At 58.2% G+C, this 27,467-nt stretch overlaps 2 protein-coding genes across 3 annotated transcripts; both read left to right on the top strand.

Annotated features, from left to right (window-relative positions):
• Window positions 1-1,080: 1,080 nt before the first annotated feature.
• On the top strand, window positions 1,081-15,763 carry CHMP2A (charged multivesicular body protein 2A). 2 transcript variants are annotated; one of them, XM_065859657.2, is made up of 6 exons: window positions 1,081-1,198; window positions 4,768-4,943; window positions 8,759-8,938; window positions 10,422-10,552; window positions 12,536-12,597; window positions 14,151-15,763. In XM_065859657.2, exons 2-6 carry the CDS (start codon window positions 4,776-4,778, stop codon window positions 14,270-14,272), a joined length of 663 nt encoding a protein of 220 aa, XP_065715729.1. In that variant the 5' UTR covers window positions 1,081-1,198; window positions 4,768-4,775; the 3' UTR covers window positions 14,273-15,763. The 2 variants fall into 2 exon arrangements, with proteins under 2 accessions (XP_065715729.1, XP_071657246.1); XM_071801145.1 differs by having other exon boundaries at window positions 1,142-1,235.
• On the top strand, window positions 15,698-23,453 carry LOC136114280 (natterin-4-like). Its single transcript, XM_071801151.1, has 3 exons — window positions 15,698-15,810; window positions 18,287-18,356; window positions 21,483-23,453. Exons 1-3 carry the CDS (start codon window positions 15,796-15,798, stop codon window positions 22,490-22,492), a joined length of 1,095 nt encoding a protein of 364 aa, XP_071657252.1. The 5' UTR covers window positions 15,698-15,795; the 3' UTR covers window positions 22,493-23,453.
• Window positions 23,454-27,467: the final 4,014 nt, after the last annotated feature.

Raw genomic sequence — 27,467 nt, 5'->3', positions numbered from 1 at the left:
TGGGGGGATTACAGGGTAAACCTTGGGAGGTTACTGGGTAAACTGGGGGGGGTTACTGGGTGAACTGGGAGAGGGTACTGGTTACACTGGAGGGGGTTACTGAGTAAACTGGGGGGGGTTACTGGATAAACTGGGGGGGGTTACTGGATAAACTGGGGGGGGTTACTGGTTACACTGGGGGGGGTTACTGGGTAAACTGGGGGGGGGTTACTGGTTACACTGGGGGGGTACTGGGTAAAGTGGGAGGGGTTACTGGGTGAAGTGGGGGGGGTTACTGGGTACACTGGGAGGGGTAACTGGGTGAACTAGGGGGGGTTACTGGTTACACTGGGGGGGAGTTACTGAGTAAACTGGGAGGGGTTACTGGGTAAACTGGGGGGGGTTACTGGATAAACTGGGGGGGGTTACTGGGTAAAGTGGGAGGGGTTACTGGGTAAACTGGGGGGGGGTTACTGGTTACACTGGGGGGGTACTGGGTAAACTGGGGGGGGGTTACTGTATAAACTGGGGGGGGGTTACTGGGTAAACTGGGGGGGGTTACTGGGTAAACTGGGATGGGATGGGGGGGTTACTGGTTTAACTGGGAGGGCATGGGGGGTTACTGGTTACACTGGGATGGGGGTTTCTGGTCCAACTGGGAGGGCATGGGGGGGTTACTGGTTACACTGGGATGGAATGGGGGGTTACTGGTCACACTGGGATGGGTGTTGCTGGTCAAACTGGCATGGGGGTGGGGGGTTACTGGCTAAACTGGGATGAGCAGGTGGGGCCCAATGTGGGCTGGGGGTGCTGGGTCATCCCCAGGGCTCCCAGTTCCCAGTCCCAGTCCTCCCAGTTTCCTCTGGGTCTGATGTCCCAGTTACCCCCCAGTCCAGCCCACTATGTCCCAGTGCCCCCCATTACATCCCAGTACCCCCCAGTCTGTCCCAGTGCCCCCCAGTCTGTCCCAGTACCCCCCAACCAGCCCCAGTACCCCCGCGCCACCAGGGGTCGCCCCCACTCGGCGGTGCAGCTCTGGCCGCCCCTCTCGGCGCTTCCGGACTGTTTGGCCGCTCTGGCCGCTTCTTCTCGCTGGTTTATGACCGCCGGGTGGGCGGGGCCGTGGCGCCCGGCCCTGCGTCACATGACCGAAACCCGGGTGACATCACGAGGTTTGCGGAAGTGCGCGGGACAGACCGGGAGACGCGGAAGGACCGAGGTGAGCACCGGGGATCATAGAGTTCAGCGAGGAGGAGGTAGAGGGGCCCGGGGGTCTTGGTGGGGCGGGACGGCAGAGGGGTCGGTTACCGGGACGACCATAGAGCCAGGGTGGGGGCTAGAAGGGCTCAGTATCGGTAACACCACAGAGAGGAGCGGGCCAGAGCGGCCGGTACCGGGGGAGGAAGCGGGGTCCGGGATCATAGAGAGGCCCCCGAGCCTCCGTGTGGGGATAGAAGGGACTCCCGGGGAGGGGGCGCTGCGGGGAGACCATAGAGTCGTGGGTCCTCCGGGGGCGGGCGGGGTGTCCCCCCAGACCATAGAGTGCGGCCTAGGCCGTGCAGACACCCCGGGGCGGCGGGGAACACACACGGAAGTGTTCGCCTCGGCTGCGATTGGCTGGGCTCCCGTTGCCATGGCAAAGGGGCGGGGCCTGGGGGTAAATCAGGGGGTGTCCCCGGGGTATCGGGGGTTGGGGGCTCTGGGACAGATCCCCCCCACTATGTGTGTCCCCCCCAATTCATGTGTGTGTCCCCCCCCCCATTCATGTGTGTGTCCCCCCCCATGTGCCCCCCCCCATTCATGTGTGTGTCCCCCCAACGTGTCCCCCCCCAATGTGTCCCTCTCCCCCACAATGTCCCCATATCCATGTCCCACCATGTCTGTGTCCCCCATATCCGTGTCCCATTATGTCCCCATGTGCCACACATCCCCGTGTCCCTGTGTCCCCCATGTCCCTGTGTCCCCCATATCCATGTCGCCCCGTCCCCCATGTCCCCGTGTCCCCCATATCCATGTCCCACATGTCCCCGTGTCCCCCATATCCATGTTCCCCCGTCCCCCATGTCCCTGTGTCCCCCATATCCGTGTCCCCACGTCCCCCACGTCCTGTGTCCCCGTGTCCCCATCTCCCCACATCCCTCCCCCCGCTGACCCTGTGGGTGTCCCCGTGTCCCCATATCCATGTCCCCCATGTCCCCATCTCCCCGTGGGTGTCCCTGCTGACCCTGTGGGTGTCCCTGTGTCCCCTATATCCAAGTCCCCATGTCCCCATCTCCCCGTGTCCCCCCCGCTGACCCCATTGGTGTCCCCGTGTCCCCCATATCCATGTCCCCATGTCCTGTGTCCCCCATATCCATGTCCCCCATGTCCCCATCTCCCCGTGGGTGTCCCTGCTGACCCCATTGGTGTCCCTGTGTCCCCCATATCCATGTCCTCCATGTCCCCATGTCCCCCATATCCATGTCCCCATGTCCCTGTGTTCTCTATATCCCTGTCCCCCATATCAATGTCCCCATGTCCCCCATATCCATGTCCCTATGTCCCCCATGTCCCCGTGTCCCCCATATCCACGTCCCCATGTCCCACCATGTCCCTGTGTCCCCCATGTCCCTGTGTCCCCCATATCCATGTCCCCACATCCCTCATATCCATGTCCCCCATATCCATGTCCCCCGTGTTCCCCCCGCTGACCCCGTTGGCGTCCCCATGGGTGTCCCCTCATCACCCCACCGACCCCATGGGTGTCCCCATGTCCCCTCATCCCCCCACCAACCCCATGGGTGTCCCTGCCAACCCCGTGGGTGTCCCCGTGTCCCCCCCACCGACCCCGTGGGTGTCCCCATGTCCCCCCGCTGACCCTGTGGGTGTCCCCGCTGACCCCATGGGTGTCCCCGTGTCCCCCCCCCGACCCCATGGGTGTCCCCCCCGACCCCATGGGTGTCCCCATGTTCCCCCCCCGACCCCATGGGTGTCCCCACCGACCCCGCGGGTGTCCCCATGTCCCCCCCGCCGACCCCATGGGTATCCCCGTGTCCCCCCTGCCGACCCTGTGGTTGTCCCCTCTGACCCCATGGGTGTCCCCGTGTCCCCCCTGCCGACCCTGTGGGTGTCCCCCCCGACCCCGTGGGTGTCCCCATGTCCCCCCCGCCGACCCTGTGGGTGTCCCCTGGTGTCCCCCCCGACCCCGTGGGTCCCCCCGCTGACCCCATGGGTGTCCCCATGTCCCCCCATTGACCCCATGGGTGTCCCCGTGTCCCCCCCTGCCGACCCCATGGGTGTCCTCCCCGACCCCATGGGTGTCCCCTCATCCCCCCGCTGACCCCGTGGGTCCCCCCTCTGACCCCATGGGTGTCCCCTCTGAGCCCATGGGTGTCCCCATGTCCCCCCATTGACCCCATGGGTGTCCCCACCGACCCCGTGGGTGTCCCCTCATCCCCCCGCTGACCCCATGGGTGTCCCCATGTCCCCCCTGCCGACCCTGTGGGTGTCCCCTCTGACCCCATGGGTGTCCCCTCATCCCCCCACCAACCCCATGGGTGTCCCCACTGACCCCATAGGTGTCCCCATGTCCCCCTGTTGACCCCATGGGTGTCCCCTTGTGTCCCCCCCGACCCTGTGGGTGTCCCCTGGTGTCCCCGCCGACCCCGTGGGTCCCCCCGCTGACCCCATGGGTGTCCCCCCCGACCCCGTGGGTGTCCCCTCATCCCCCCGCTGACCCCATGGGTGTCCCCTCTGACCCCATGGGTGTCCCCATGTCCCCCCACTGACCCCATGGGTGTCCCCCCCGACCCCGTGGGTGTCCCCATGTCCCCCCCGCTGACCCCATGGGTGTCCCCGTGTCCCCCCTGCTGACCCTGTGGTTGTCCCCTCTGACCCCATGGGTGTCCCCATGTCCCCCCATTGACCCCATGGGTGTCCCCATGTCCCCCCCGCCGACCCCATGGGTGTCCCCCCCGACCCTGCGGGTGTCCCCTCATCCCCCCGCTGACCCCGTGGGTCCCCCCACTGACCCCATGGGTGTCCCCTCTGACCCCATGGGTGTCCCCATGTCCCCCCCCCGACCCCATGGGTGTCCCCACCGACCCCGCGGGTGTCCCCATGTCCCCCCCGCCGACCCCATGGGTGTCCCCGTGTCCCCCCTGCCGACCCTGTGGTTGTCCCCTCTGACCCCATGGGTGTCCCCATGTCCCCCCATTGACCCCATGGGTGTCCCCACCGACCCCGTGGGTATCCCCTCATCCCCCCGCTGACCCCGTGGGTCCCCCCACTGACCCCATGGGTGTCCCCTTGTCCCCCCCGCTGACCCCATGGGTGTCCCCGTGTCCCCCCTGCTGACCCTGTGGTTGTCCCCTCTGACCCCATGGGTGCCCCCATGTCCCCCCCCCGACCCCATGGGTGTCCCCCCCGACCCCGCGGGTGTCCCCATGTCCCCCCCGCTGACCCCATGGGTGTCCCCGTGTCCCCCCTGCTGACCCTGTGGTTGTCCCCTCTGACCCCATGGGTGTCCCCATGTCCCCCCATTGACCCCATGGGTGTCCCCATGTCCCCCCCCCCGACCCCATGGGTGTCCCCTCATCCCCCCGCTGACCCCGTGGGTCCCCCCACTGACCCCATGGGTGTCCCCTCTGACCCCATGGGTGTCCCCATGTCCCCCCACCGACCCCATGGGTGTCCCCCCCGACCCCGTGGGTGTCCCCATGTCCCCCCACCGACCCCATGGGTGTCCCCATGTCCCCCCATTGACCCCATGGGTGTCCCCCCCGACCCCGCGGTGTCCGTTGTCCCCAGGGGTGCCCATGGAGCTGCTGTTCGGGCGGCGCCGGACGCCGGAGGAGCTGCTGCGGCAGAACCAGCGGGCGCTGGCGCGCGCCACGCGGGAGCTCGACCGCGAGCGCCAGAAGCTGGAGGCGCAGGAGAAGAAAATCATCGTGGACATCAAGAAGATGGCCAAGCAGGGCCAGATGGTGAGGGGACGGGGACACGGGGACACGGGGACATGGGGACATGGGGACATGGGTGTGGGGGACGGGGACACGGGGACACGGGGACACCAGGACGTGGATATGGGGGACATGGGAACATGGATATAGGGGACATGGGAATGTGGGGGACGTGGGGGACACAGGGACATGGGGACATGGATATGGGGGACACGGGGACATGGGTGTGGGGGACGGGGACACGGGGACATGGGGACACCGGGACACGGATATGGGGGACATGGGGATGAGGGGGACATGGGGACATGGGTGTGGGGGACGGGGACATGGGGACATGGGTGTGGGGGACAGGGACATGGGGACATGGGGACACCAGGACGCGGATATGGGGGACATGGGGATGAGGGGGACATGGGGACATGGGTGTGGGGGACAGGGACATGGGGACATGGGGACACCGGGACGCGGATATGGGGGACATGGGGATGAGGGGGACATGGGGACATGGGGGTGGGGGACGGGGACATGGGGACACCAGGACGTGGATATGGGGGACATGGGAACATGGATATAGGGGACATGGGAATGTGGGGGACGTGGGGGACACAGGGACACGGGGACATGGATACGGGGGACACGGGGACATGGGTGTGGGGGATGGGGACACAGGGACATGGGGATGTGGGGACATGGGGACATGGGTGTGGGGGACGGGGACGTGGGGACATGGGGACACGGGGACATGGGGACACCAGGACGTGGATATGGGGGACATGGGAACATGGATATAGGGGACATGGGAATGTGGGGGACGTGGGGGACACAGGGACACGGGGACATGGATACGGGGGACACGGGGACATGGGTGTGGGGGACGGGGACATGGGGGTGGGGGACGGGGACATGGGGACACGGGGACATGGGGACATGGGTGTGGGGGACGGGGACATGGGGACATGGGGACACCAGGACGTGGATATGGGGGACATGGGAACATGGATATAGGGGACATGGGAATGAGGGGGACGTGGGGGACACAGGGACATGGGGACGGGGGACGGGGACATGGGGACATGGGGACACCAGGACGCGGATATGGGGGACATGGGGATGAGGGGGACATGGGGACATGGGTGTGGGGGACGGGGACATGGGGACATGGGGACACCAGGACGTGGATATGGGGGACATGGGAACATGAATATAGGGGACATGGGGACGTGGGGGACGTGGGGGACACAGGGACATGGGGACATGGATATGGGGGACATGGGGACATGGGTGTGGGGGACGGGGACACGGGGACATGGGTGTGGGGGACAGGGACACGGGGACATGGGGGTGGGGGACGGGGACACGGGGACACCAGGACGTGGATATGGGGGACATGGGAACATGGATATGGGGGACATGGGAATGTGGGGGAGGTCGGGGACACAGGGACATGGGGACATGGATATGGGGGACACGGGGACATGGGTGTGGGGGACGGGGACACGGGGACATGGGGACACCAGGACGTGGATATGGGGGACATGGGAACATGGATATAGGGGACATGGGAATGTGGGGGACGTGGGGGACACAGGGACATGGGGACATGGATATGGGGGACACGGGGACATGGGTGTGGGGGACGGGGACGTGGGGACACACGGACATGGGGGTGGGGGACGGGGACATGGGGACACGGGGACATGGGGACATGGGTGTGGGGGACGGGGACATGGGGACACCAGGACGTGGATATGGGGGACATGGGAACATGGATATAGGGGACATGGGAATGTGGGGGACGTGGGGGACACAGGGACACGGGGACATGGATACGGGGGACACGGGGACATGGGTGTGGGGGATGGGGACACAGGGACATGGGGATGTGGGGACATGGGGACATGGGTGTGGGGGACAGGGACGTGGGGACATGGGGACACGGGGACATGGGGACATGGATATAGGGGACATGGGGATGTGGACATGGGGGACATGGGGATGTGGGGGACATGGGGACATGGGTGCGGGGGACACAGGGACATGGGGGACATGGGGATGTGGGGGATACGGGGCCATTGATATGGAGGACACAGGGATGTGGGGACATGGGTGTGGGGGACACAGGGACATGGGGGACATGGGTGTGGGGGACATGGGGACGTGGGGGACATGGGGATGTGGGGGATATGGGGGACACAGGGACGTGGGGGACACAGGGACATGGGGATGTGGATATGGGGGACATGGGGGACATGGGGATGTGGGGGATATGGGGGACACAGGGACGTGGGGGACATGGGGATGTGGGGGATATGGGGGACAGAGGGACATGGGGGACACAGGGACATGGGGGCGTGGGGATGTGGGGGATATGGGGCCATTGATATGGAGGACACGAGGACATGGGGACCTGGGTGTGGGGGACGTGGATATGGGGGACATGGGAACATGAATATAGGGGACATGGGGATGTGGGGGACGTGGGGGACACAGGGACATGGGGACATGGATATGGGGGACATGGGGACATGGGTGCGGGGGACATGGGGACATGGGGATGTGGGGGATTTGGGGGACACAGGGACGTGGGGGACACAGGGACATGGGGACATGGATATGGGGGACATGGGTGTGGGGGACACAGGGACATGGGGACATGGGGATGTGGGGGATATGGGGACATTGATATGGAGGACACAGGGATGTGGGGACGTGGATATGGGGGACATGGGAACATGGATACAGGGGACATGGGGATGTGGGGGACGTGGGGGACACAGGGACATGGGGACATGGATATGGGGGACATGGGTGTGGGGGACACAGGGACATGGGGACATGGGGATGTGGGGGATATGGGGACATTGATATGGAGGACACAGGGATGTGGGGACGTGGATATGGGGGACATGGGAACATGGATACAGGGGACATGGGGATGTGGGGGACGTGGGGGACACAGGGACATGGGGACATGGATATGGGGGACATGGGTGTGGGGGACACAGGGACATGGGGATGTGCGGGACATGGGGGACACGGGTGTGGGGGACATGGGGATGTGGGGGATATGGGGACATTGATATGGAGGACACAGGGATGTGGGGACATGGATATGGAGGATACAGGGACATGGGGACCTGGGTGTGGGGGACGTGGACTTGGGGACACGGGGACATGGGGACACCGGGACGTGGATATGGGGGACATGGGGACGTGGGGGATATGGTTACATTGGACACGGGGACCTGGGTGTGGGGGACATGGGGAACATGGGGACATGGATATGGAGGACATGGGGACGTGGGGGACATGGGGACGTGGATATGGGGGACACAGGGACATGGATATGGGGGACACAGGGCCATGGGGACATGGATATGGGGGACACGGGGACATGGATATGCGGGACATGGGGACATGGATATGGAGGACACAGGGACATGGGGGACACGGGGATATGGGGGACGTGGGGACATGGGGGACACAGGGACATGGATATGGGGGATACAGGGGACACAGGGACATGGGGGACATGGTGGACATGGATATGGGGGACACAGGGACATGGGGACATAGGGAGATGGATATGGGGGACACAGGGACATGGGTACGGGGAGCACAGGGACATGGGGCCGTGGTGGGACCAGGGGACATGGTGGCACATGGTGCCACACTGGGGACCATCCACATCCCCACGGCGGCTACGAGGAGACCGGGAGATGGTCGAGATGGTGCTGGGTGGCCCTGGGGGACAATGGGAGGTACCCTTGACCTCTTGGTGGAGCTGGTGGCCACTCCGCGTCCCCTGACGGCCACTCCGTGTCCCCTGGTGTCCCCAGGACGCGGTGAAGATCATGGCGAAGGACCTGGTGCGCACGCGGCGCTACGTGAAGAAGTTCATCACCATGCGGGCCAACGTGCAGGCCGTGGCGCTCAAGATCCAGACCCTCAAGTCCAACAACTCCATGGCCCAGGCCATGAAGGGCGTCACCAAGGCCATGGCCACCATGAACCGCCAGGTGGGTGGCCCTAGGGGGTGGTCCCCAAGGCTGGAGATGGTGGGACGTGCGTTGTGGGGATGTTCTGGAGGATGTGGCCGCCATGAATTGTCCTGGGCTGGCCATGGGATGTCCTGAGGTGGCCATGGGATGTCCTGGAGGACGTGGCGACCATAAATTGATCTGAGGTGACCATGGGATGTCCTGGTGAACGTGGCCACCATGAATGGTCCTGGGGTGGCCATGGGGTGGCCATGGGATGTCCTGGAGGATGTGGCCACCATGGGATGTCCTAGGGTGGCCATGGGATGTCCTGGAGAACATGGCCACCATGAATGGTCCTGGGGTGGCCATGGGATGTCCTGGAGGACATGGTGACCATAAATTGATCTGAGGTGGCCATGGGATGTCCTGGAGAACGTGACCACCATGGGATGTCCTGGGGTGGCCATGGGATGTCCTGGAGGACGTGGCCACCATGAATGGTCCTGGGGTTGCCATGGGATGTCCTAGGGTGGCCATGGGATGTCCTGGAGGACGTGGCCACCATGAATGGTCCTGGGGTGGCCATGGGATGTCCTGGAGGACGTGGCCACCTGAATCACCCTGGGGTGGCCATGGGATGTCCTGGAGAATGTGGCCACCATGAATGGTCCTGGGGTGGCCATGGGATGTCCTGGAGGACGTGGACATCATGGGATGTCCTGGGGTGGCCATGGGATGTCCTGGAGGACGTGGCCACCATGAATGGTCCTGGGGTGGCCATGGGATGTCCTGGTGAACGTGGCCACCATGAATGGTCCTGGGGTGGCCATGGGATGTCCTGGAGAACGTGGCCACCATGAATGGTCCTGGGGTGGCCATGGGATGTCCTGGAGAACGTGGCCACCATGAATGGTCCTGGGGTGGCCATGGGATGTCCTGGAGGATGTGGCCACCATGGGATGTCCTGGGGTGGCCATGGGATGTCCTGGAGGACGTGGCCACCATGAATGGTCCTGGGGTGGCCATGGGATGTCCTGGAGGACGTGACCACCATGAATGGTCCTGGGGTGGCCATGGGATGTCCTGGAGGACGTGACCACCATGAATGGTCCTGCGGTGGCCATGGGATGTCCTGGAGGATGTGGACATCATGGGATGTCCTGGGGTGGCCATGGGATGTCCTGGAGGACGTGGCCACCATGGGATGTCCTGGGGTGGCCATGGGATGTCCTGGAGGACGTGGCCACCATGAATGGTCCTGAGGTGGCCATGGGATGTCCTGGAGGACGTGGCCACCATGAATGGTCCTGGGGTGGCCATGGGATGTCCTGGAGGACGTGGACATCATGGGATGTCCTGGGGTGGCCATGGGATGTCCTGGAGAACGTGGCCACCACGAGCTGCCCCAAGGCTTTGGCCACCACAGGTCGCCTTGGGTTGCCCATGACGATGTCCCCAAGGCCGTGGGCACACAAAGAGGTGGCCATGGGGACATCCCGGTGTCCCCGTGTCCCCGCAGCTGAAGCTGCCCCAGATCCAGAAGATCATGATGGAGTTCGAGAAGCAGGCGGAGATCATGGACATGAAGGAGGAGCTGATGAACGACGCCATCGATGACGCCATGGGGGACGAGGACGACGAGGAGGAGAGGTGGGGACATGGGGGGCATGGGGACACGGGGGGACAGGAGGATGTAGTGGGACACAAGGGGACAGGAGGACGTGGTGGGACATGGGGACACGGAGGGACAGGAGGACGTGGTGGGACATGGGGACGTGAGGGGACAGGAGGACGTGGTGGGACGTGGGGACACGGGGGGACAGGAGGACGTGGTGGGACATGGGGACATGGGGGGACAGGAGGACGTGGTGGGACACAGGGGGACAGGAGGATGTGGTGGGACACGGGGGGACAGGAGAACGTGGTGGGACATGGGGACATGGGGGGACAGGAGGACGTGGTGGGACATGGGGGGACAGGAGGACGTGGTGGGACGTGGGGACACGGGGGGACAGGAGGACGTGGTGGGACATGGGGACATGGGGGGACAGGAGGATGTGGTGGGACACAAGGGGACAGGAGGACGTGGTGGGACATGGGGACACGGGGGGACAGGAGGACGTGGTGGGACATGGGGACATGGGGGGACAGGAGGATGTGGTGGGACACAAGGGGACAGGAGGACGTGGTGGGACACGGGGGGACAGGAGGACGTGGTGGGACATGGGGACACGGGGGGACAGGAGGACGTGGTGGGACACAAGGGGACAGGAGGACGTGGTGGGACATGGGGACACAAGGGGACAGGAGGACGTGGTGGGACATGGGGACACGGGGGGACAGGAGGACGTGGTGGGACACAAGGGGACAGGAGGACGTGGTGGGACATGGGGACACAAGGGGACAGGAGGACGTGGTGGGACATGGGGACACGGGGGGACAGGAGGACGTGGTGGGACATGGGGACACGGGGGGACAGGAGGATGTGGTGGGACACAAGGGGACAGGAGGACGTGGTGGGACATGGGGACACAAGGGGACAGGAGGACGTGGTGGGACACGGGGGGACAGGAGGACGTGGTGGGACACGGGGGGACAGGAGGATGTGGTGGGATGTGGGGACACGGGGGGACAGGAGGACGTGGTGGGACATGGGGACACGGGGGGACAGGAGGATGTGGTGGGACACAGGGGGACAGGAGGATGTGGTGGGACATGGGGACACGGGGGGACAGGAGGACGTGGTGGGACACAGGGGGACAGGAGGATGTGGTGGGACATGGGGACACGGGGGGACAGGAGGACGTGGTGGGACACGGGGGGACAGGAGGACGTGGTGGGACACAAGGGGACAGGAGGATGTGGTGGGACATGGGGACACGGGGGGACAGGAGGACGTGGTGGGACACGAGGGGACAGGAGGACGTGGTGGGACACGGGGGGACAGGAGGACGTGGTGGGACATGGGGACACGGGGGGACAGGAGGACATGGTGGGACATGGGGGGACAGGAGGACGTGGTGGGACATGGGGGGACAGGAGGACGTGGTGGGACGTGGGGACACGGGGGGACAGGAGGATGTGGTGGGACATGGGGGGACAGGAGGACGTGGTGGGACATGGGGACACGGGGGGACAGGAGGACGTGGTGGGACATGGGGACAGGAGGATGTGGTGGGACATGGGGACACGGGGGGACAGGAGGACGTGGTGGGACATGGGGACAGGAGGACGTGGTGGGACATGGGGACACGGGGGGACACGAGGACGTGGTGGGACATGGGGACACGGGGGGACAGGAGGACATGGTGGGACATGGGGGGACAGGAGGACGTGGTGGGACTTGGGGACACTGTGGGGGGCTCAGGTGACATTGGGGGTGGTCGGGGACACTGAGGGGCTCTGGGGACACTGTGGGGTCTCAGGGGACACTGGGGGGCTCTGGGGACACTGAGGGGCCTCTGGGGACAATGTGGGGGGCTCTGGGGACATTGGGGGGCTCTGGGGACATTGGGGGGCTCAGGGGACATTGGAGGTGGTCGGGGGGACACTGTGGGGCTCTGGGGACACTGGGGGGTCCCTGTGTGACCCGTGTCCCCCCGTGTCCCCCCGTGTCCCCCCGTGTCCCCCCAGTGACGCGGTGGTGTCCCAAGTGCTGGACGAGCTGGGGCTGAACCTGACGGACGAGCTGGCCAGTGAGTGGGGGAGGGGCACGGGGGGACATTGGGGACATGGGGGGGGTGGGGGTTTGGGTGCCCATGGGGGTGGTTTTGGGTGCCCTGGGGGGGTGTTTATTGGGGGTATTTGGGTGGTTTTGGGTGCCCATGGGGGTGGTTTTGGGTGCCCTGGGGGGTGTTTATTGGGGGTATTTGGGTGGTTTTGGGTGCCCAGGGGGGTAAATTTGGGGGTATTTGGGTGCCCAGGGGGTGTTTATGGGTGCCCAGGGGGTGTTTGGGGGGTATTTGGGTGCCATGGGGGGTAAATTTGGGGGTATTTGGGTGGTTTTTGGGGGTATTTGGGTGCCCAGGGGGGTGTTTTTGGGTGCCCAGGGGGGTATTTGGGGGGTATTTGGGTGCCATGGGGGGCTGTTTTGGGGCGTATTTGGGTGCCCGGGGGGTGTTTTGGGGGGTATTTGGGTGTTTTGGGGGATATTTGGGTGCCCAGGGGGGTAAATTTGGGGGTATTTGGGTGCCCGGGGGGTGTTTTTGGGTGCCCGGGGGGTGTTTGGGGGGTATTTGGGTGCCCAGGGGGGTAAATTTGGGGGTATTTGGGTGTTTTTGGGGGGTATTTGGGTGCCCAGGGGGGTGTTTTTGGGGGTATTTGGGTGCCCAGGGGGGTATTTGGGTGCCCAGGGGGGTGTTTTGGGGGGTATTTGGGTGCCCAGGGGGTGTTTTTGGGTGCCCAGGGGGGTGTTTGGGGGGTATTTGGGTGCCATGGGGGGTATTTTTGGGGGGATTTGGGTGTTTTTGGGGGGTATTTGGGTGCCCAGGGGGGTGTTTTTGGGTGCCCAGGGGGGTATTTGGGGGGTATTTGGGTGCCCAGGGGGTGTTTTGGGGGGTATTTGGGTGTTTTGGGGGATATTTGGGTGCCCAGGGGGGTGTTTGGGGGGTATTTGGGTGCCATGGGGGGTAAATTTGGGGGTATTTGTGTGGTTTTTGGGGGTATTTGGGTGCCCAGGGGGGTAAATTTGGGGGTATTTGGGTGCCCAGGGGGTGTTTTTGGGTGCCCGGGGGGTGTTTGGGGGGTATTTGGGTGCCATGGGGGGTAAATTTGGGGGTATTTGGGTGTTTTGGGGGGGTATTTGGGTGCCCAGGGGGGTGTTTTGGGGGGGATTTGGGTGGTTTTGGGGGGTATTTGGGTGCCCAGGGGGTGTTTTTGGGTGCCCAGGGGGTGTTTGGGGGGTATTTGGGTGCCATGGGGGGTAAATTTGGGGGTATTTGGGTGTTTTTGGAGGGTATTTGGGTGCCCAGGGGGGTGTTTTTGGGGGTATTTGGGTGCCCAGGGGGGTATTTGGGTGCCCAGGGGGGTGTTTTGGGGGGTATTTGGGTGCCCAGGGGGTGTTTTTGGGTGCCCAGGGGGGTGTTTGGGGGTTATTTGGGTGCCATGGGGGCTGTTTTTTTGGGATATTTGGGTGTTTTTGGGGGGTTTTTGGGTGCCCAGGGGGGTGGTTTTGGGTGCCCAGGGTGATACCCGGGGGGGTTATTTTTGGGGGGACCGGTGACCCCTGACCTTTGCCCTTTGCCCCCAGCGCTGCCCCCGCCGGGGGGGTCTCTGGCAGCGGGGGAGGGGCGAGCGCCCGAAGCCGCCGCCCCATTGGCCGACGCCGACGCCGACCTGGAGGAGCGGCTCAAGAACCTGCGCCGGGATTGACCTTTGACCTCTGACCTTTGACCTCTGACCTTTGCTGCTCTGCGACCCCTGAGGGTTATCCCCCCCGCCTTCCCCCAATGACCCCGCGGTGACCTTGGAGTTGACCTTGACCTCCGGTGACCCCTGGGGTGACCTTGGCCAACAGTGACTCAGTGCCCCCTGGGCTTGACCTTGACCTCCTGCCTTGACCTTTGACCCCCCCTGGGTTGGGGGGGGGCACCCCAGACGCTAAGGAGGTTTCACACCCCCCCTTTTTGGGGTATTTCCCCCCCTTTTTGGGGTATTTCCCCCCCTTTTTGGGGTATTTGCCCCCCCCCCGGGTATTTACCCCCCTCCATTATTTGCCCCATAGGGGGATTTGCCCCCCTCTTTCTGTTCTTTGCCCCCAAATTTGGGACATTTTGGGGGGGAAATCCCCAATTTGGGGACTTTTTTTGGGGGGAAATCCCCAAATTTGAGACATTTTTGGGGGGAAAATCCTTGAATTTGGGACTTTTTTTTAGGGGAAAAATCCCCAAATTTGGGACATTTTGGGGGGGGTGGGGAAAATCCCCAAATTTGTGACATTTTTGGGGGGGAAATCCTCAAATTTGGGACATTTTGGGGGGCAAAAATCCCCAAATTTGTGACTTTTTGGGGGGGAAAATCCCCACATTTGGGCCATTTTGGGGGGGAAAATCCTCGAATTTGGGATATTTTTAAGGGCAAAAATCCCCAAATTTGGGACATTTTGGGGGGGCAAAAAATCCCCAAATCTGTGACATTTTTTGGGGGTGGAAATCCCCAGATTTGTGACATTTTTTGGGGGAAAAATCCCCAAATTTGGGTCAATTTTTGAGCTAAAAAGTCCCCAAATTTGGGACATTTTGGGGGGGTGGGGAAAATCCCCAAATTTGTGACATTTTTGGGGGGGAAATCCTCAAATTTGGGACTTTTTTGTAGGGGAAAAATCCCCAAATTTGGGACATTTGGGGGGGGGGGGCAAAAAATCCCCAAATTTGTGACATTTTTTGGGGGGAAATCCCCAGATTTGTGACTTTTTTGGGGGGCAAAATCTCCAAATTTGGGACAATTTTTGAGCTAAAAAATCCCAAAATTTGTGACATTTTTTTTTGGGGGGGAAAAACCTCAAATTTGAGACATTTTTATGGGGGGAAATCCCCAAATTTGGGGCATTTTTTGGGGTGAAAACCCCCAAATTCGCGTTTCTTTGCACTTCTCCCCCATCCGGCCTTTGGCTTCTCCCTGCGCTCTAGGCCCGAAGGCCCCAAAACCGACTGAAAACGCCCCAAAAAAGGACAGAAAACGACCCCAAAAAAGCCCAAAACCAACCCAAAAACGTCCGGTGGGGGTGGGGCGTGTGGGGGAGGGGCGACCTGGTGGGATCGGTGTTGAAATCGACCCAAACCGATCGTTTTTAACCCCAAACCGTGGAGCTGGGGCCTTCGGGAGCCGCGGGGCGGCCGAAATTAAAGAGTTTTGGAGTTGAAATTGGAAGATTTGGGTGTTTTAATTACCAAAAAATGCCAACAAACCAGGTTTGTGGGGTAATTTGGGGGGGGTTGAATCGTTTTTTGGGGAAAAAAGGGGATTTTTAGGAAAGAATTATTAAAGAAATTGGGGAAAAATAGAAGGAAATGGAGTGGGGCCCTTTGGCCTCCCAGCTGCTTAAATATTAATTAAAGCTGCTTAAAAGTCAAATTTAATAGAAATAAAATGAAATTGTACTATTAAATCTGCTTAAAAATGAAATTTAATAGAAGGAGAATGAAATTTTAATATTAAAGCTGCTTGAAAATGAAATTTAACAGAAGGGAAATGGAATTTGAAAATAAAAGGTGGTTAAAAATGAAATTGAAACGGAATAAAATTAGGAATTAAAACCAGAAAAACGTGAAATACGAATTAAGTTGCGTTTAAGGAATTCGAGCTGGTTAAGAATGAAATTAAATTGAAATGGAAGTGAAATTAAATCGCATTAAAAAATTCGAGCTGCTTAACAATGAAATTAAATTGAAATTAAATCGCATTAAAAAAAACGAAGCCGATTAAAAATGAATTGAAATTAAATCACATTAAAAATTCAAGTTGGTTAATAATTAAATTAAATCACATTTAATAATTCAAACTGGTTAAAAATGAAATGAAATTAAATCACATTTAATAATTCATGCCGATTAAAAATGAAATTAAATCGAAATTAAATCAGATTAAAAATTCAAGCTGGTTAAAAATGAAATGAAATTGAAATTAAATCACATTAAAAATTCAAACCGATTAAAAATGAAATTGAAATTAAATCACATTTAATAATTGAAGCCAATTAAAATTGAAATTAAATCGAAATTAAATCAGATTAAAAATTCAAGCTGGTTAAAAATGAAATGAAATTGAAATTAAATCACATTTAATAATTCGAACCAATTAAAAATGAAATTGAAATTAAATCAATTTAATAATTCAAGCCAATTAAAAATGAAATTAAATCGAAATTAAATTATATTTAAAACTTCAAGCTGATTGAAAATGAAATGAAATTGAAATTAAATCACATTAAAAATTCCAACCAATTTAAAATGAAGTTTAAATTAAATTACATTAAAAATTCAAGCTGCTTAAAAATGAAATTAAATCGAAATTAAATCACATTTAATAATTGAAGCCAATTAAAATTGAAATTAAATCGAAATTAAATCACATTTAAAATTCAAGCCAATTAAAAATTAAATTAAATCCCATTAAAAATTCAAACCAATTAAAAATGAAATTGAAATTAAATCGAAATTAGATTAAAAAATTCAAACCAGTTAAAAATGAAATTGAAATTGAAATTAAATCACATTTAATAATTCAAACTGATTAAAAATGAAATTAAATCGAAATTAAATCACATTAAAAAATTCAGACCGATTAAAAATGAAATTAAATCGAAATTAAATCAGATTAAAAATTCAAACCAATTAAAAATGAAATTGAAATTAAATCACATTTAATAATTCAAACGGATTAAAAATGAAATTGAAATTGAAATTAAATCACATTTAATAATTCAAACCAATTAAAAATGAAATTAAATTGAAATTAAATCAGATTAAAAATTCAAACCGATTAAAAATGAAATTGAAATTGAAATTAAATCACATTTAATAATTCAAACCGATTAAAAATGAAATTGAAATTAAATCACATTTAATAATTCAAACGGATTAAAAATGAAATTAAATCGAAATTAAATCACATAAAAAATTCAAACCGATTAAAAATGAAATTAAATCGAAATTAAATCATATTTAATAATTCAAACGAATTAAAAATGAAATTGAAATTGAAATTAAATCACATTTAATAATTCAAACAGATTAAAAATGAAATTAAATTGAAATTAAATCAGATTAAAAATTCAAACCGATTTAAAATGAAATTGAAATTGAAATTAAATCACATTTAATAATTCAAACCGATTAAAAATGAAATTAAATCGAAATTAAATCACATAAAAAATTCAAACCGATTAAAAATGAAATTAAATCGAAATTAAATCCCATTAAAAAATTGAAACCAATTAAAAATGAAATTGAAATTGAAATTAAATCACATTTAATAATTCAATCCAATTAAAAATGAAATTAAATAGAAATTAAATCCCGTTAAAAAATTCAAACGCAGTAAAAATGAAATTAAATCGAAATTAAATCCCATTAAAAATTCAAACCAATTAAAAATGAAATTGAAATTGAAATTAAATCACATTTAATAATTCAATCCAATTAAAAATGAAATTAAATAGAAATTAAATCCCATTAAAAAATTCAAACGCATTAAAAATGAAATTAAATCGAAATTAAATCCCATTAAAAATTCAAACCAATTAAAAATGAAATTAAATCCCATTAAAGATTCAAACCAATTAGAAATGCAACCCCAATCAAACCACCCTTGAGCACTCGGAGCGATGACGAACGCAAGGCCGAGCCAATCGGAGCAGGAAATGGTGAAACCGTAACCTCCCCACAGCTCCTCCCCCTCCTCCTCCTCCTCCTCCTCCTCCCCCCGGGCGGCGCCGGAGCCACCGCGACCGCACCGGGTGAGTTTTGGCGTCACCGCGGGGGGGGTGGGGCTTGGGGGACGTGGGGGTCGCCGGGGGATGGGTTTGGGGGTCAAGGGAGGAGGGGGAGGAGCAGCTTTGGATTCGCCCGGGTCCTCCCGGCTTCGAACGGCTTGGGGGCTCCACCATGGGATGGAGACCTTGGGGTCCAACCTGCTCCACCATGGGCTGGGGACCTTGGGGTCCAACCTGATCCACCATGGGCTGGAGACCTTGGGGTCCAACCTAATCCACCATGGGATGGAGACCTTGGGGTCCATCCTGCTCCACCATGGGCTGGGGACCTTGGGGTCCATCCTGCTCCACCATGGGCTGGGGACCTTGGGGTCCAACCTAATCCACCATGGGATGGAGACCTTGGGGTCCAACCTAATCCACCATGAGCTGGAGACCTTGGGGTCCAACCTAATCCACCATGGGCTGGAGACCTTGGGGTCCAACCTAATCCACCATGAGCTGGAGACCTTGGGGTCCAACCTAATCCACCATGAGCTGGAGACCTTGGGGTCCAACCTAATCCACCATGGGCTGGAGACCTTGGGGTCCAACGTAATCCACCATGGGATGGAGACCTTGGGGTCCATCCTGCTCCACCATGGGCTGGAGACCTTCAGGTCCAACCTAATCCACCATGGGATGGAGACCTTGGGGTCCATCCTGCTCCACCATGGGATGGAGACCTTGGGGTCCAACCTAATCCACCATGGGATGGAGACCTTGGGGTCCATCCTGCTCCACCATGCGCTGGAGACCTTGGGGTCCATCCTGCTCCACCATGGGCTGGAGACCTTGGGGTCCATCCTGCTCCACCATGGGCTGGGGACCTTGGGGTCCAACCTAATCCACCATGGGCTGGAGACCTTGAGGTCCATCCTGCTCCACCATGGGCTGGAGACCTTGAGGTCCATCCTGCTCCACCATGGACTGGGGACCTTGGGATCCAACCTAATCCACCATGGGCTGGAGACCTTGAGGTCCATCCTGCTCCACCATGGGCTGGAGACCTTGGGGTCCAACCTAATCCACCATGGGCTGGAGACCTTGAGGTCCATCCTGCTCCACCATGGGCTGGAGACCTTGGGGTCCATCCTACTCCACCATGGGCTGGAGACCTTGAGGTCCATCCTGCTCCACCATGGGCTGGAGACCTTGGGGTCCATCCTGCTCCACCATGGGCTGGAGACCTTGAGGTCCATCCTGCTCCACCATGGGCTGGAGACCTTGGGGTCCAACCTAATCCACCATGAGCTGGAGACCTTGGGGTCCAACCTAATCCACCATGAGCTGGAGACCTTGGGGTCCAACCTAATCCACCATGGGATGGAGACCTTGGGGTCCATCCTGCTCCACCATGGGCTGGAGACCTTGGGGTCCAACCTAATCCACCATGGGCTGGAGACCTTGGGGTCCATCCTGCTCCACCATGGGCTGGAGACCTTGGGGTCCATCCTGCTCCACCATGGACTGGGGACCTTGGGATCCAACCTAATCCAATGTGGGCTGGAGACCTTGAGGTCCATCCTGCTCCACCATGGGCTGGAGACCTTGGGGTCCAACCTAATCCACCATGAGCTGGAGACCTTGGGGTCCAACCTAATCCACCATGGGCTGGAGACCTTGGGGTCCATCCTGCTCCACCATGGGATGGAGACCTTTGGGGTCCATCCTGCTCCACCATGGACTGGGGACCTTGGGATCCAACCTAATCCAATGTGGGCTGGAGACCTTGAGGTCCATCCTGCTCCACCATGGGCTGGAGACCTTGAGGTCCATCCTGCTCCACCATGGGCTGGAGACCTTGAGGTCCATCCTGCTCCACCATGGGCTGGAGACCTTGGGGTCCATCCTGCTCCACCATGAGCTGGAGACCTTGGGGTCCAACCTAATCCACCATGGGCTGGGGACCTTGGGGTCCAACCTAATCCACCATGGGCTGGAGACCTTGGGGTCCAACCTAATCCACCATGAGCTGGAGACCTTGGGGTCCAACCTAATCCACCATGGGCTGGAGACCTTGGGGTCCAACCTAATCCACCATGGGCTGGGGACCTTGGGGTCCAACCTAATCCACCATGGGATGGAGACCTTGGGGTCCAACCTAATCCACCATGGGATGGAGACCTTGGGGTCCAACCTAATCCACCATGGGATGGAGACCTTGGGGTCCATCCTGCTCCACCATGGGCTGGAGACCTTTGGGGTCCATCCTGCTCCACCATGGGCTGGAGACCTTGGGGTCCAACCTAATCCACCATGGACTGGAGACCTTGGGGTCCATCCTGCTCCACCATGGGCTGGAGACCTTGGGGTCCAACCTAATCCAATGTGGGCTGGAGACCTTGGGGTCCATCCTGCTCCACCATGCGCTGGAGACCTTGGGGTCCAACCTAATCCACCATGGGCTGGAGACCTTGGGGTCCAACCTAATCCACCATGGGATGGAGACCTTGGGGTCCAACCTAATCCACCATGGGATGGAGACCTTGAGGTCCGTCCTGCTCCACCATGGGCTGGAGACCTTGGGGTCCATCCTGCTCCACCATGGGCTGGGGACCTTGGGGTCCATCCTGCTCCACCATGGACTGGGGACCTTGGGATCCAACCTAATCCAATGTGGGCTGGAGACCTTGAGGTCCATCCTGCTCCACCATGGGCTGGAGACCTTCAGGTCCAACCTAATCCACCATGGGATGGAGACCTTGGGGTCCATCCTGCTCCACCATGGGATGGACACCTTTGGGGTCCAACCTGCTCCACCGTGAGCTGGAGACCTTGGGGTCCAACCTGATCCAACGTGGGACCTTCCCATGGGCTGGAGACCTTCGAGATGAAGCCGCCCCACCATGGGCTGGAGTCCTTCATGTCCAACCTTCTCCGGTGTGGGACCTTCCCATGGGCCGGAGACCTTTGGGATCGTCCCCCACTTTGCCCCCCAAAACCTAAGAAGGGTTGGTTGAGATGTCCTGCTTATCATCCACGCAGGAGCTGCAGCAGCTCCCCAACGGGGTGGTGGGTCCCCATAGGACGTCACCCCGGCATCCTCAAGCCGGTGGGGCACGATGGAGACGTCTCATTTCACCAAAATCCCCCATTTTATCCCCAAAGGTACCACCCGGAGCTTCTCCCGGCTGAAGCGAGAGGAGGAGCCATCATCGTACCTGCGGTGGGTGCCGTTCGAGGGCACGTTGCCCCCCGACGCCGTCTCCAACTGGAACGAATACACCGGGAGGTTGGAGTACGTCTGCTCGACCCCGACGAGGGGCTGCAACACCGGGGCCCACGTCCCGGCGCGGGGCCCCTTCTGCTTCTACCCCTATGGAAACTGGGAGAGGAGCACCAACGTCTTCAAGGTGTTGGTCAACGTCGGCGGCTTTGAGGCGCTGGGCTGGGTGGACGACTCCTTCGGCAACGTGCCCAAGAACGCCGTGGAGGGCTGTCCGTCCATCGACGTCTTCGTGGGGAGGAACCGCTACGGCTTGGGCAAGGTCTCCAAGGGGCAGAGGGCGGCCTTCGTGATGGTGGATGGCGAGGAGGTGTGGGACAAGTGGTACCAGGTCTTGGTGGTGAAGAAGGGGCCGGCGAACGTCACCGTTGAGGACGTCACCTACAACGTGAGCGGCGCGGTGGAGCGCGGGGAGGATGTCACCCTGGTGACGAGCACGGTGAGGAATGAAGGCTGCCGATGGGCGCGTCGAAACGTCACCTTGGAGGAGGCCACCGAGACAGAGCACGACTGGGAGCTGGACCAGAGCGCCTTCGCCGCCGTCCGCGGGGTCTTGCGAGCCGCGCTCTTGACCTTCAACGGGACCATCTGGGAGGCCACCAACGTCACCGACGTCCCCTGGGTCGGCGGAGCCAGCGCCGGGCAGTATGTTGCCCATACACACGTGGTGGAGCAGGAGCTGCGGCCCCGCACGGCGTGCACGGTGGCCCTGGAGGGCCGGCGCTGGGACGTCCGCGTCCCCTTCGCCGCGCGGCTCACCCGTGATTTCGGTGATGGCCAACCCCACCGCGTGGCCGTGACGGGGTGGGCGCGCAGCTGCACGGTGCTGGGCGTCCGGCCCCGCGTCAAGGAGTGTTGGCCCATCGCCGACGTCCCGCCGTGTGCGGCGTAGGGGCGGCGAGGCCCATCCGTGTAGCTGCTCCCTTGCTTTTTCGGTTTGGGTTGGGTTGGTTTGAGTTGGGTTGAGTTGAGTTGGGTTGAGTTAGGTTGGATTGAGTTGGGTTTGGTTAAGTTGGGTTGGATTGGGTTGAGTTGAGTTGGGTTTGGTTGAGTTGGGTTGGACTGGGTTGAGTTGGGCTGGGTTGGGTTCAGTTGGGCTGGGTTGGGTTCAGTTGGGCTGGGTTGGATTGAGTTGGGTTGGGTTGGATTGGGTTGGGTTGGGTTGGCTTGGATTGGGTTGAGTTGGGTTGGATTGGGTTGGGTTGAGTTGGGTTTGGTTCAGTTGGTTTGGGTTGAGTTGGGTTGGATTGGGCTGGGTTGCATTGGGCTGGGTTGGATTGGCTTGGGTTGGGTTGGCTTGGTTTGAGTTGGGTTGGTTTGAGTTGGATTGGTTTGAGTTGGGTTGGACCGGGCTGGTTTGGGTTGAGTTGGGTTGGATTGGGTTGGGTTGAGTTGGGTTTGGTTCAGTTGGTTTGGGTTGAGTTGGGTTGGATTGGGCTGGGTTGCATTGGGCTGGGTTGGATTGGCTTGGGTTGGGTTGGCTTGGTTTGAGTTGGGTTGGTTTGAGTTGGATTGGTTTGAGTTGGGTTGGGCCGGGCTGGTTTGGGTTGAGTTGGGTTGGATTGGGTTGGGTTGAGTTGGGTTTGGTTCAGTTGGTTTGGGTTGAGTTGGGTTGGATTGGGCTGGGTTGCATTGGGCTGGGTTGGATTGGCTTGGGTTGGGTTGGCTTGGTTTGAGTTGGGTTGGTTTGAGTTGGATTGGTTTGAGTTGGGTTGGGCCGGGCTGGTTTGGGTTGAGTTAGGTTGGAATAGGTTGGGTTGAGTTGGGTTTGGTTAAGTTGGGTTGGGTTGAGTTGGGTTGGATTGGGCTGGCTCGGGTTGCGTTGGGCTGGGTTGTGTTGGGCTGGGTTGCGTTGGGCTGGGTTGGGTTGCGTTGTGTTGGGTCGGGTTGGGTTGGGTCAGGTCGGGTCGGGTTGGGTCAGGTTGAGTTGGGTTGGGTTGGGTCAGGTTGAGTTGGGTCGGGTTGAGTTGGATCAGGTCGGGTTGGGTTAGGTTGGGTTGCATTGCGTTGGGTTGAGTTGGGTTGGGTTGCATTGCGTTAGGTTGGGTTGCTTTGCGTTGGGTTGACTTGGGTTGCGTTGAGTTGGGTTGGGTCAGGTTGGATTGGGTTCGGTCAGGTTGGGTTGGGTTGAGTTGGGTTGCATTGGGTTGAGTTGGGTTGGATTGAGTTGTGTTGCGTTGCGTTGGACTGGGTTGGGTTGAGTTGGGTTGGGTTGCGTTGCATTGGGCTGGGTCGGGTTGGGTTAGGTTGGATTGGGTTCCATTGCATTGGATTGGGTTGCGTTGGGTTGAGTCAGGTTGAGTTGGGTTGGGTTGAGTTGAGTTGGGTTGGGTTGAGTTGGTTTAGTTTGGGTTGTGTTGGGTTGAGGTGGGTTGGGTTGAGTTGGGTTGGGTTGCTTTGAGTTGCATTGGGTTGGGTTGAGTTGGATTGGGTTGAGTTGGGTTGAGTTGGGTTGAGTTGGGTTGGGTTGAGTTGGGTTGGGTTGGGTAGAGTTGGGTTGAGTTGAGTTGCGTTGAGTTGGGTTGGGTTGAGTTGGGTTGGGTTGAGTTGGGTTGGGTTGAGTTGGGTTGGGTTGAGTTGGGTTGGGTTGAGTTGGGTTGCGTTGAGTTGCGTTGACTTGAGTTGCGTTGAGTTGAGTTGCATTGAGTTGGGTTGGGTTGAGTGGAGTTGCGTTAAGTTGGGTTGAGTTGAGTTGAGTTGCGTTGCGTTGGGTTGGGTTGAGTTGGGTTGGTTTTGGTTTGGTTTGAGTTGGTTTGCTTTGCTTTGCTTTCCCCCCCAGACAAGTGTCATCTCACCCCAAAACTGCGACACAACAAACCCGAATGCGGAAAATCCCATTTCCCTTTTCCCTTCCCTATATTTAGTTTTAGGCCGCCATACGGTCCCTCCTTCCCTATAGACCCATTGTAAGAATGTAAAGGCCGCTATACGGTCTGTCCTTCCCTATAGACCCATTGTAAGAATGTAAAGGCCGCCATACGGTCCGTCCTTCCCTATAGACCCATTGTAAGAATGTAAAGGCCGCTATACGGTCTGTCCTTCCCTATAGACCCATTTAAAGTACAGAAAGGCCACAATAAGGTCTCTCCTTTCTTCTACGCTCATGTTTAATCCCCCAAGTCCTCCTCTGTGCAGCTGCTCTTAACCCCCAGTCCCCCCCAGTCCCCCCCAGTCCCCCCCAGTCCCCCCAGTCCCTCCCAGTCCCTCCCAATCCCTCCCAATCCCCCTCAGTCCCTCCCAGTCCCCCACAGTCCTTCCTAGTCCCCCCCAGTCCCTCTCAATCCCTCCCAGTCCACCCCAGTCCCCCTCAGTCCCTCCCAGCCCCTCCCAATTCCTCCCAGTCCCCCAGAGTCCCCCTCAGTCCCTCCCAGTCCCCCTCAGTCCCCCTCAGTCCCCCCAGTCCCCCTCAGTCCCTCCCAGTCCCTCCCAGTCCCTTCCCAATCCCTCCCAATCCCCCTCAGTCCCTCCCAGTCCCCCCCAGTCCTTCCCAGTCCTTCCCAGTCCACCCCAGTCCCCCTCAGCACCCCCCAGTCCCCCTCAGTCCCTCCCAGTCCCTCCCAGTCCCCCTCAGTCCCTCCCAGTCCCTCCCAATCCCCCCCAGTCCTTCCCAGTCCTTCCCAGTCCACCCCAGTCCCTCCCATCCCTCCCAGTCCCCCTCAGTCCCCCCCAGTCCCTCCCAGTCCCCCTCAGCACCCCCCAGTCCCCCTCAGTCCCTCCCAGTCCCTCCCAGTCCCCCTCAGTCCCTCCCAGTCCCTCCCAGTCCCCCTCAGTCCCTCCCAATCCCTCCCAATCCCCCCCAGTCCTTCCCAGTCCCTCCCAGTCCATCCCAGTCCACCCCAATCCCTCCCAGCCCCCCCCCAGCTTCGCAGGGCGCCCCAAGAACACCCAGAGCAGCAGGACGAGGGGGTAAAACCGCTGTTACAGCACAAGGGGTGGGAACTGGGGGGGCCCAGCGGCGAGGGGCCCCCCAAACCCCCACATTGGCTGTGGGGGCAGCGCCCGGTGAGGTAGGTTGGTCTCTAATTGTAAGGCCCGGCACATGGAGGGGACAATGTGGGGGACAAAGTGGGGGACAAAGTGGGGGACAGCGGGGACTGCCATGAATAAATACCCAAAAAGGGGGACGAAAGGGACACTGGAGGGGAAGATCCGGTGTGGGGGTTTGGGGGGAGCGGGGAGCCACCACCGCCATGGGGACATTGTCACCAGTTGTTTGTCCTCACCCCCATCCATGTCACATCGCTGGGATGTGGCATCCTGGAGCCACCAGCCCCATGGGGACATTGTCACCAGTTTGGCCTCACCCCCATCCGTGTCACATCTCCGGGATGCTGTGTCCTGGAGCCACCAGGAGGACATCAATGAGCAGCCTATGGTCACCCCATCCATGTCGCATCTCCAGGACCACAGACCCGAGTCCTGGAGCCACCAGGAGGACATCAATGAGCAGCCCATGGTCACCCCATCCATGTCACATCTCCAGGACCATGGACCCGAGTCCTGGAGCCACCAGGAGGACATCAATGAGCAGCCCATGGTCACCCCATCCATGTCACATCTCCAGGACCATGGACCCGAGTCCTGGAGCCACCAGGAGGACATCAATGAGCAGCCCATGGTCACCCCATCCATGTCACATCTCCAGGACCACGGACCCAAGTCTTGGAGCCACCAGGAGTCCATCAATGAGCAGCCCATGGTCACCCCATCCATGTCACATCTCCAGGACCATGGACCCAAGTCCTGGAGCCACCAGGAGGACATCAATGAGCAGCCCATGGTCACCCCATCCATGTCACATCTCCAGGACCATGGACCCAAGTCCTGGAGCCACCAGGAGGACATCAATGAGCAGCCCATGGTCACCCCATCCATGTCACATCTCCAGGACCATGGACCCAAGTCCTGGAGCCACCAGGAGGACATCAATGAGCAGCCCATGGTCACCCCATCCATGTCACATCTCCAGGACCACAGACCCAAGTCCTGGAGCCACCAGGAGTCCATCAATGAGCAGCCCATGGTCACCCCATCCATGTCGCATCTCCAGGACCATGGACCCAAGTCCTGGAGCCACCAGGAGTCCATCAATGAGCAGCCCATGGTCACCCCATCCATGTCACATCTCCAGGACCATGGACCCAAGTCCTGGAGCCACCAGGAGGACATCAATGAGCAGCCCATGGTCACCCCATCCATGTCACATCTCCAGGACCACAGCCCCAAGTCCTGGAGCCACCATGAGTCCATCAATGAGCAGCCCATGGTCACCCCCATCCATGTCACATCTCCAGGACCACAGCCCCAAGTCCTGGAGCCACCATGAGTCCATCAATGAGCAGCCCATGGTCACCCCATCCATGTCACATCTCCAGGACCATGGACCCAAGTCCTGGAGCCACCAGGAGTCCATCAATGAGCAGCCCATGGTCACCCCATCCATGTCACATCTCCAGGACCATGGACCCAAGTCCTGGAGCCACCAGGAGGACATCAATGAGCAGCCCATGGTCACCCCATCCATGTCACATCTCCAGGACCACGGACCCAAGTCCTGGAGCCACCAGGAGTCCATCAATGAGCAGCCTATGGTCACCCCATCCATGTCGCATCTCCAGGACCACGGACCCAAGTCCTGGAGCCACCAGGAGGACATCAATGAGCAGCCCATGGTCACCCCATCCATGTCACATCTCCAGGACCACAGACCCAACTCCTGGGCCACCAGGAGGACATCAATGAGCAGCCTATGGTCACCCCATCCATGTCGCATCTCCAGGACCACAGACCCGAGTCCTGGAGCCACCAGGAGGACATCAATGAGCAGCCCATGGTCACCCCATCCATGTCGCATCTCCAGGACCACA

Source organism: Patagioenas fasciata, chromosome 35 (genome assembly GCF_037038585.1).
Source record: "Patagioenas fasciata isolate bPatFas1 chromosome 35, bPatFas1.hap1, whole genome shotgun sequence".
NCBI classification, from domain to species: domain Eukaryota; kingdom Metazoa; phylum Chordata; class Aves; order Columbiformes; family Columbidae; genus Patagioenas; species Patagioenas fasciata.
This window is presented reverse-complemented; position numbering and strand designations above follow the sequence as displayed.

Bases quoted from the DNA above. Each gene is read 5' to 3' on its own strand.
- CHMP2A (XM_065859657.2), top strand. From the start codon at position 4,776: ATGGAGCTGCTGTTCGGGCGGCGCCGGACGCCGGAGGAGCTGCTGCGG. The intron at 4,944-8,758 runs GTGAGGGGACGG...TGGTGTCCCCAG, and splicing joins TGGCCAAGCAGGGCCAGATG to GACGCGGTGAAGATCATGGC. The intron at 8,939-10,421 runs GTGGGTGGCCCT...GTGTCCCCGCAG, and splicing joins TGGCCACCATGAACCGCCAG to CTGAAGCTGCCCCAGATCCA.
- LOC136114280 (XM_071801151.1), top strand. The intron at 18,357-21,482 runs GTGAGTTTTGGC...TTATCCCCAAAG, and splicing joins AGCCACCGCGACCGCACCGG to GTACCACCCGGAGCTTCTCC.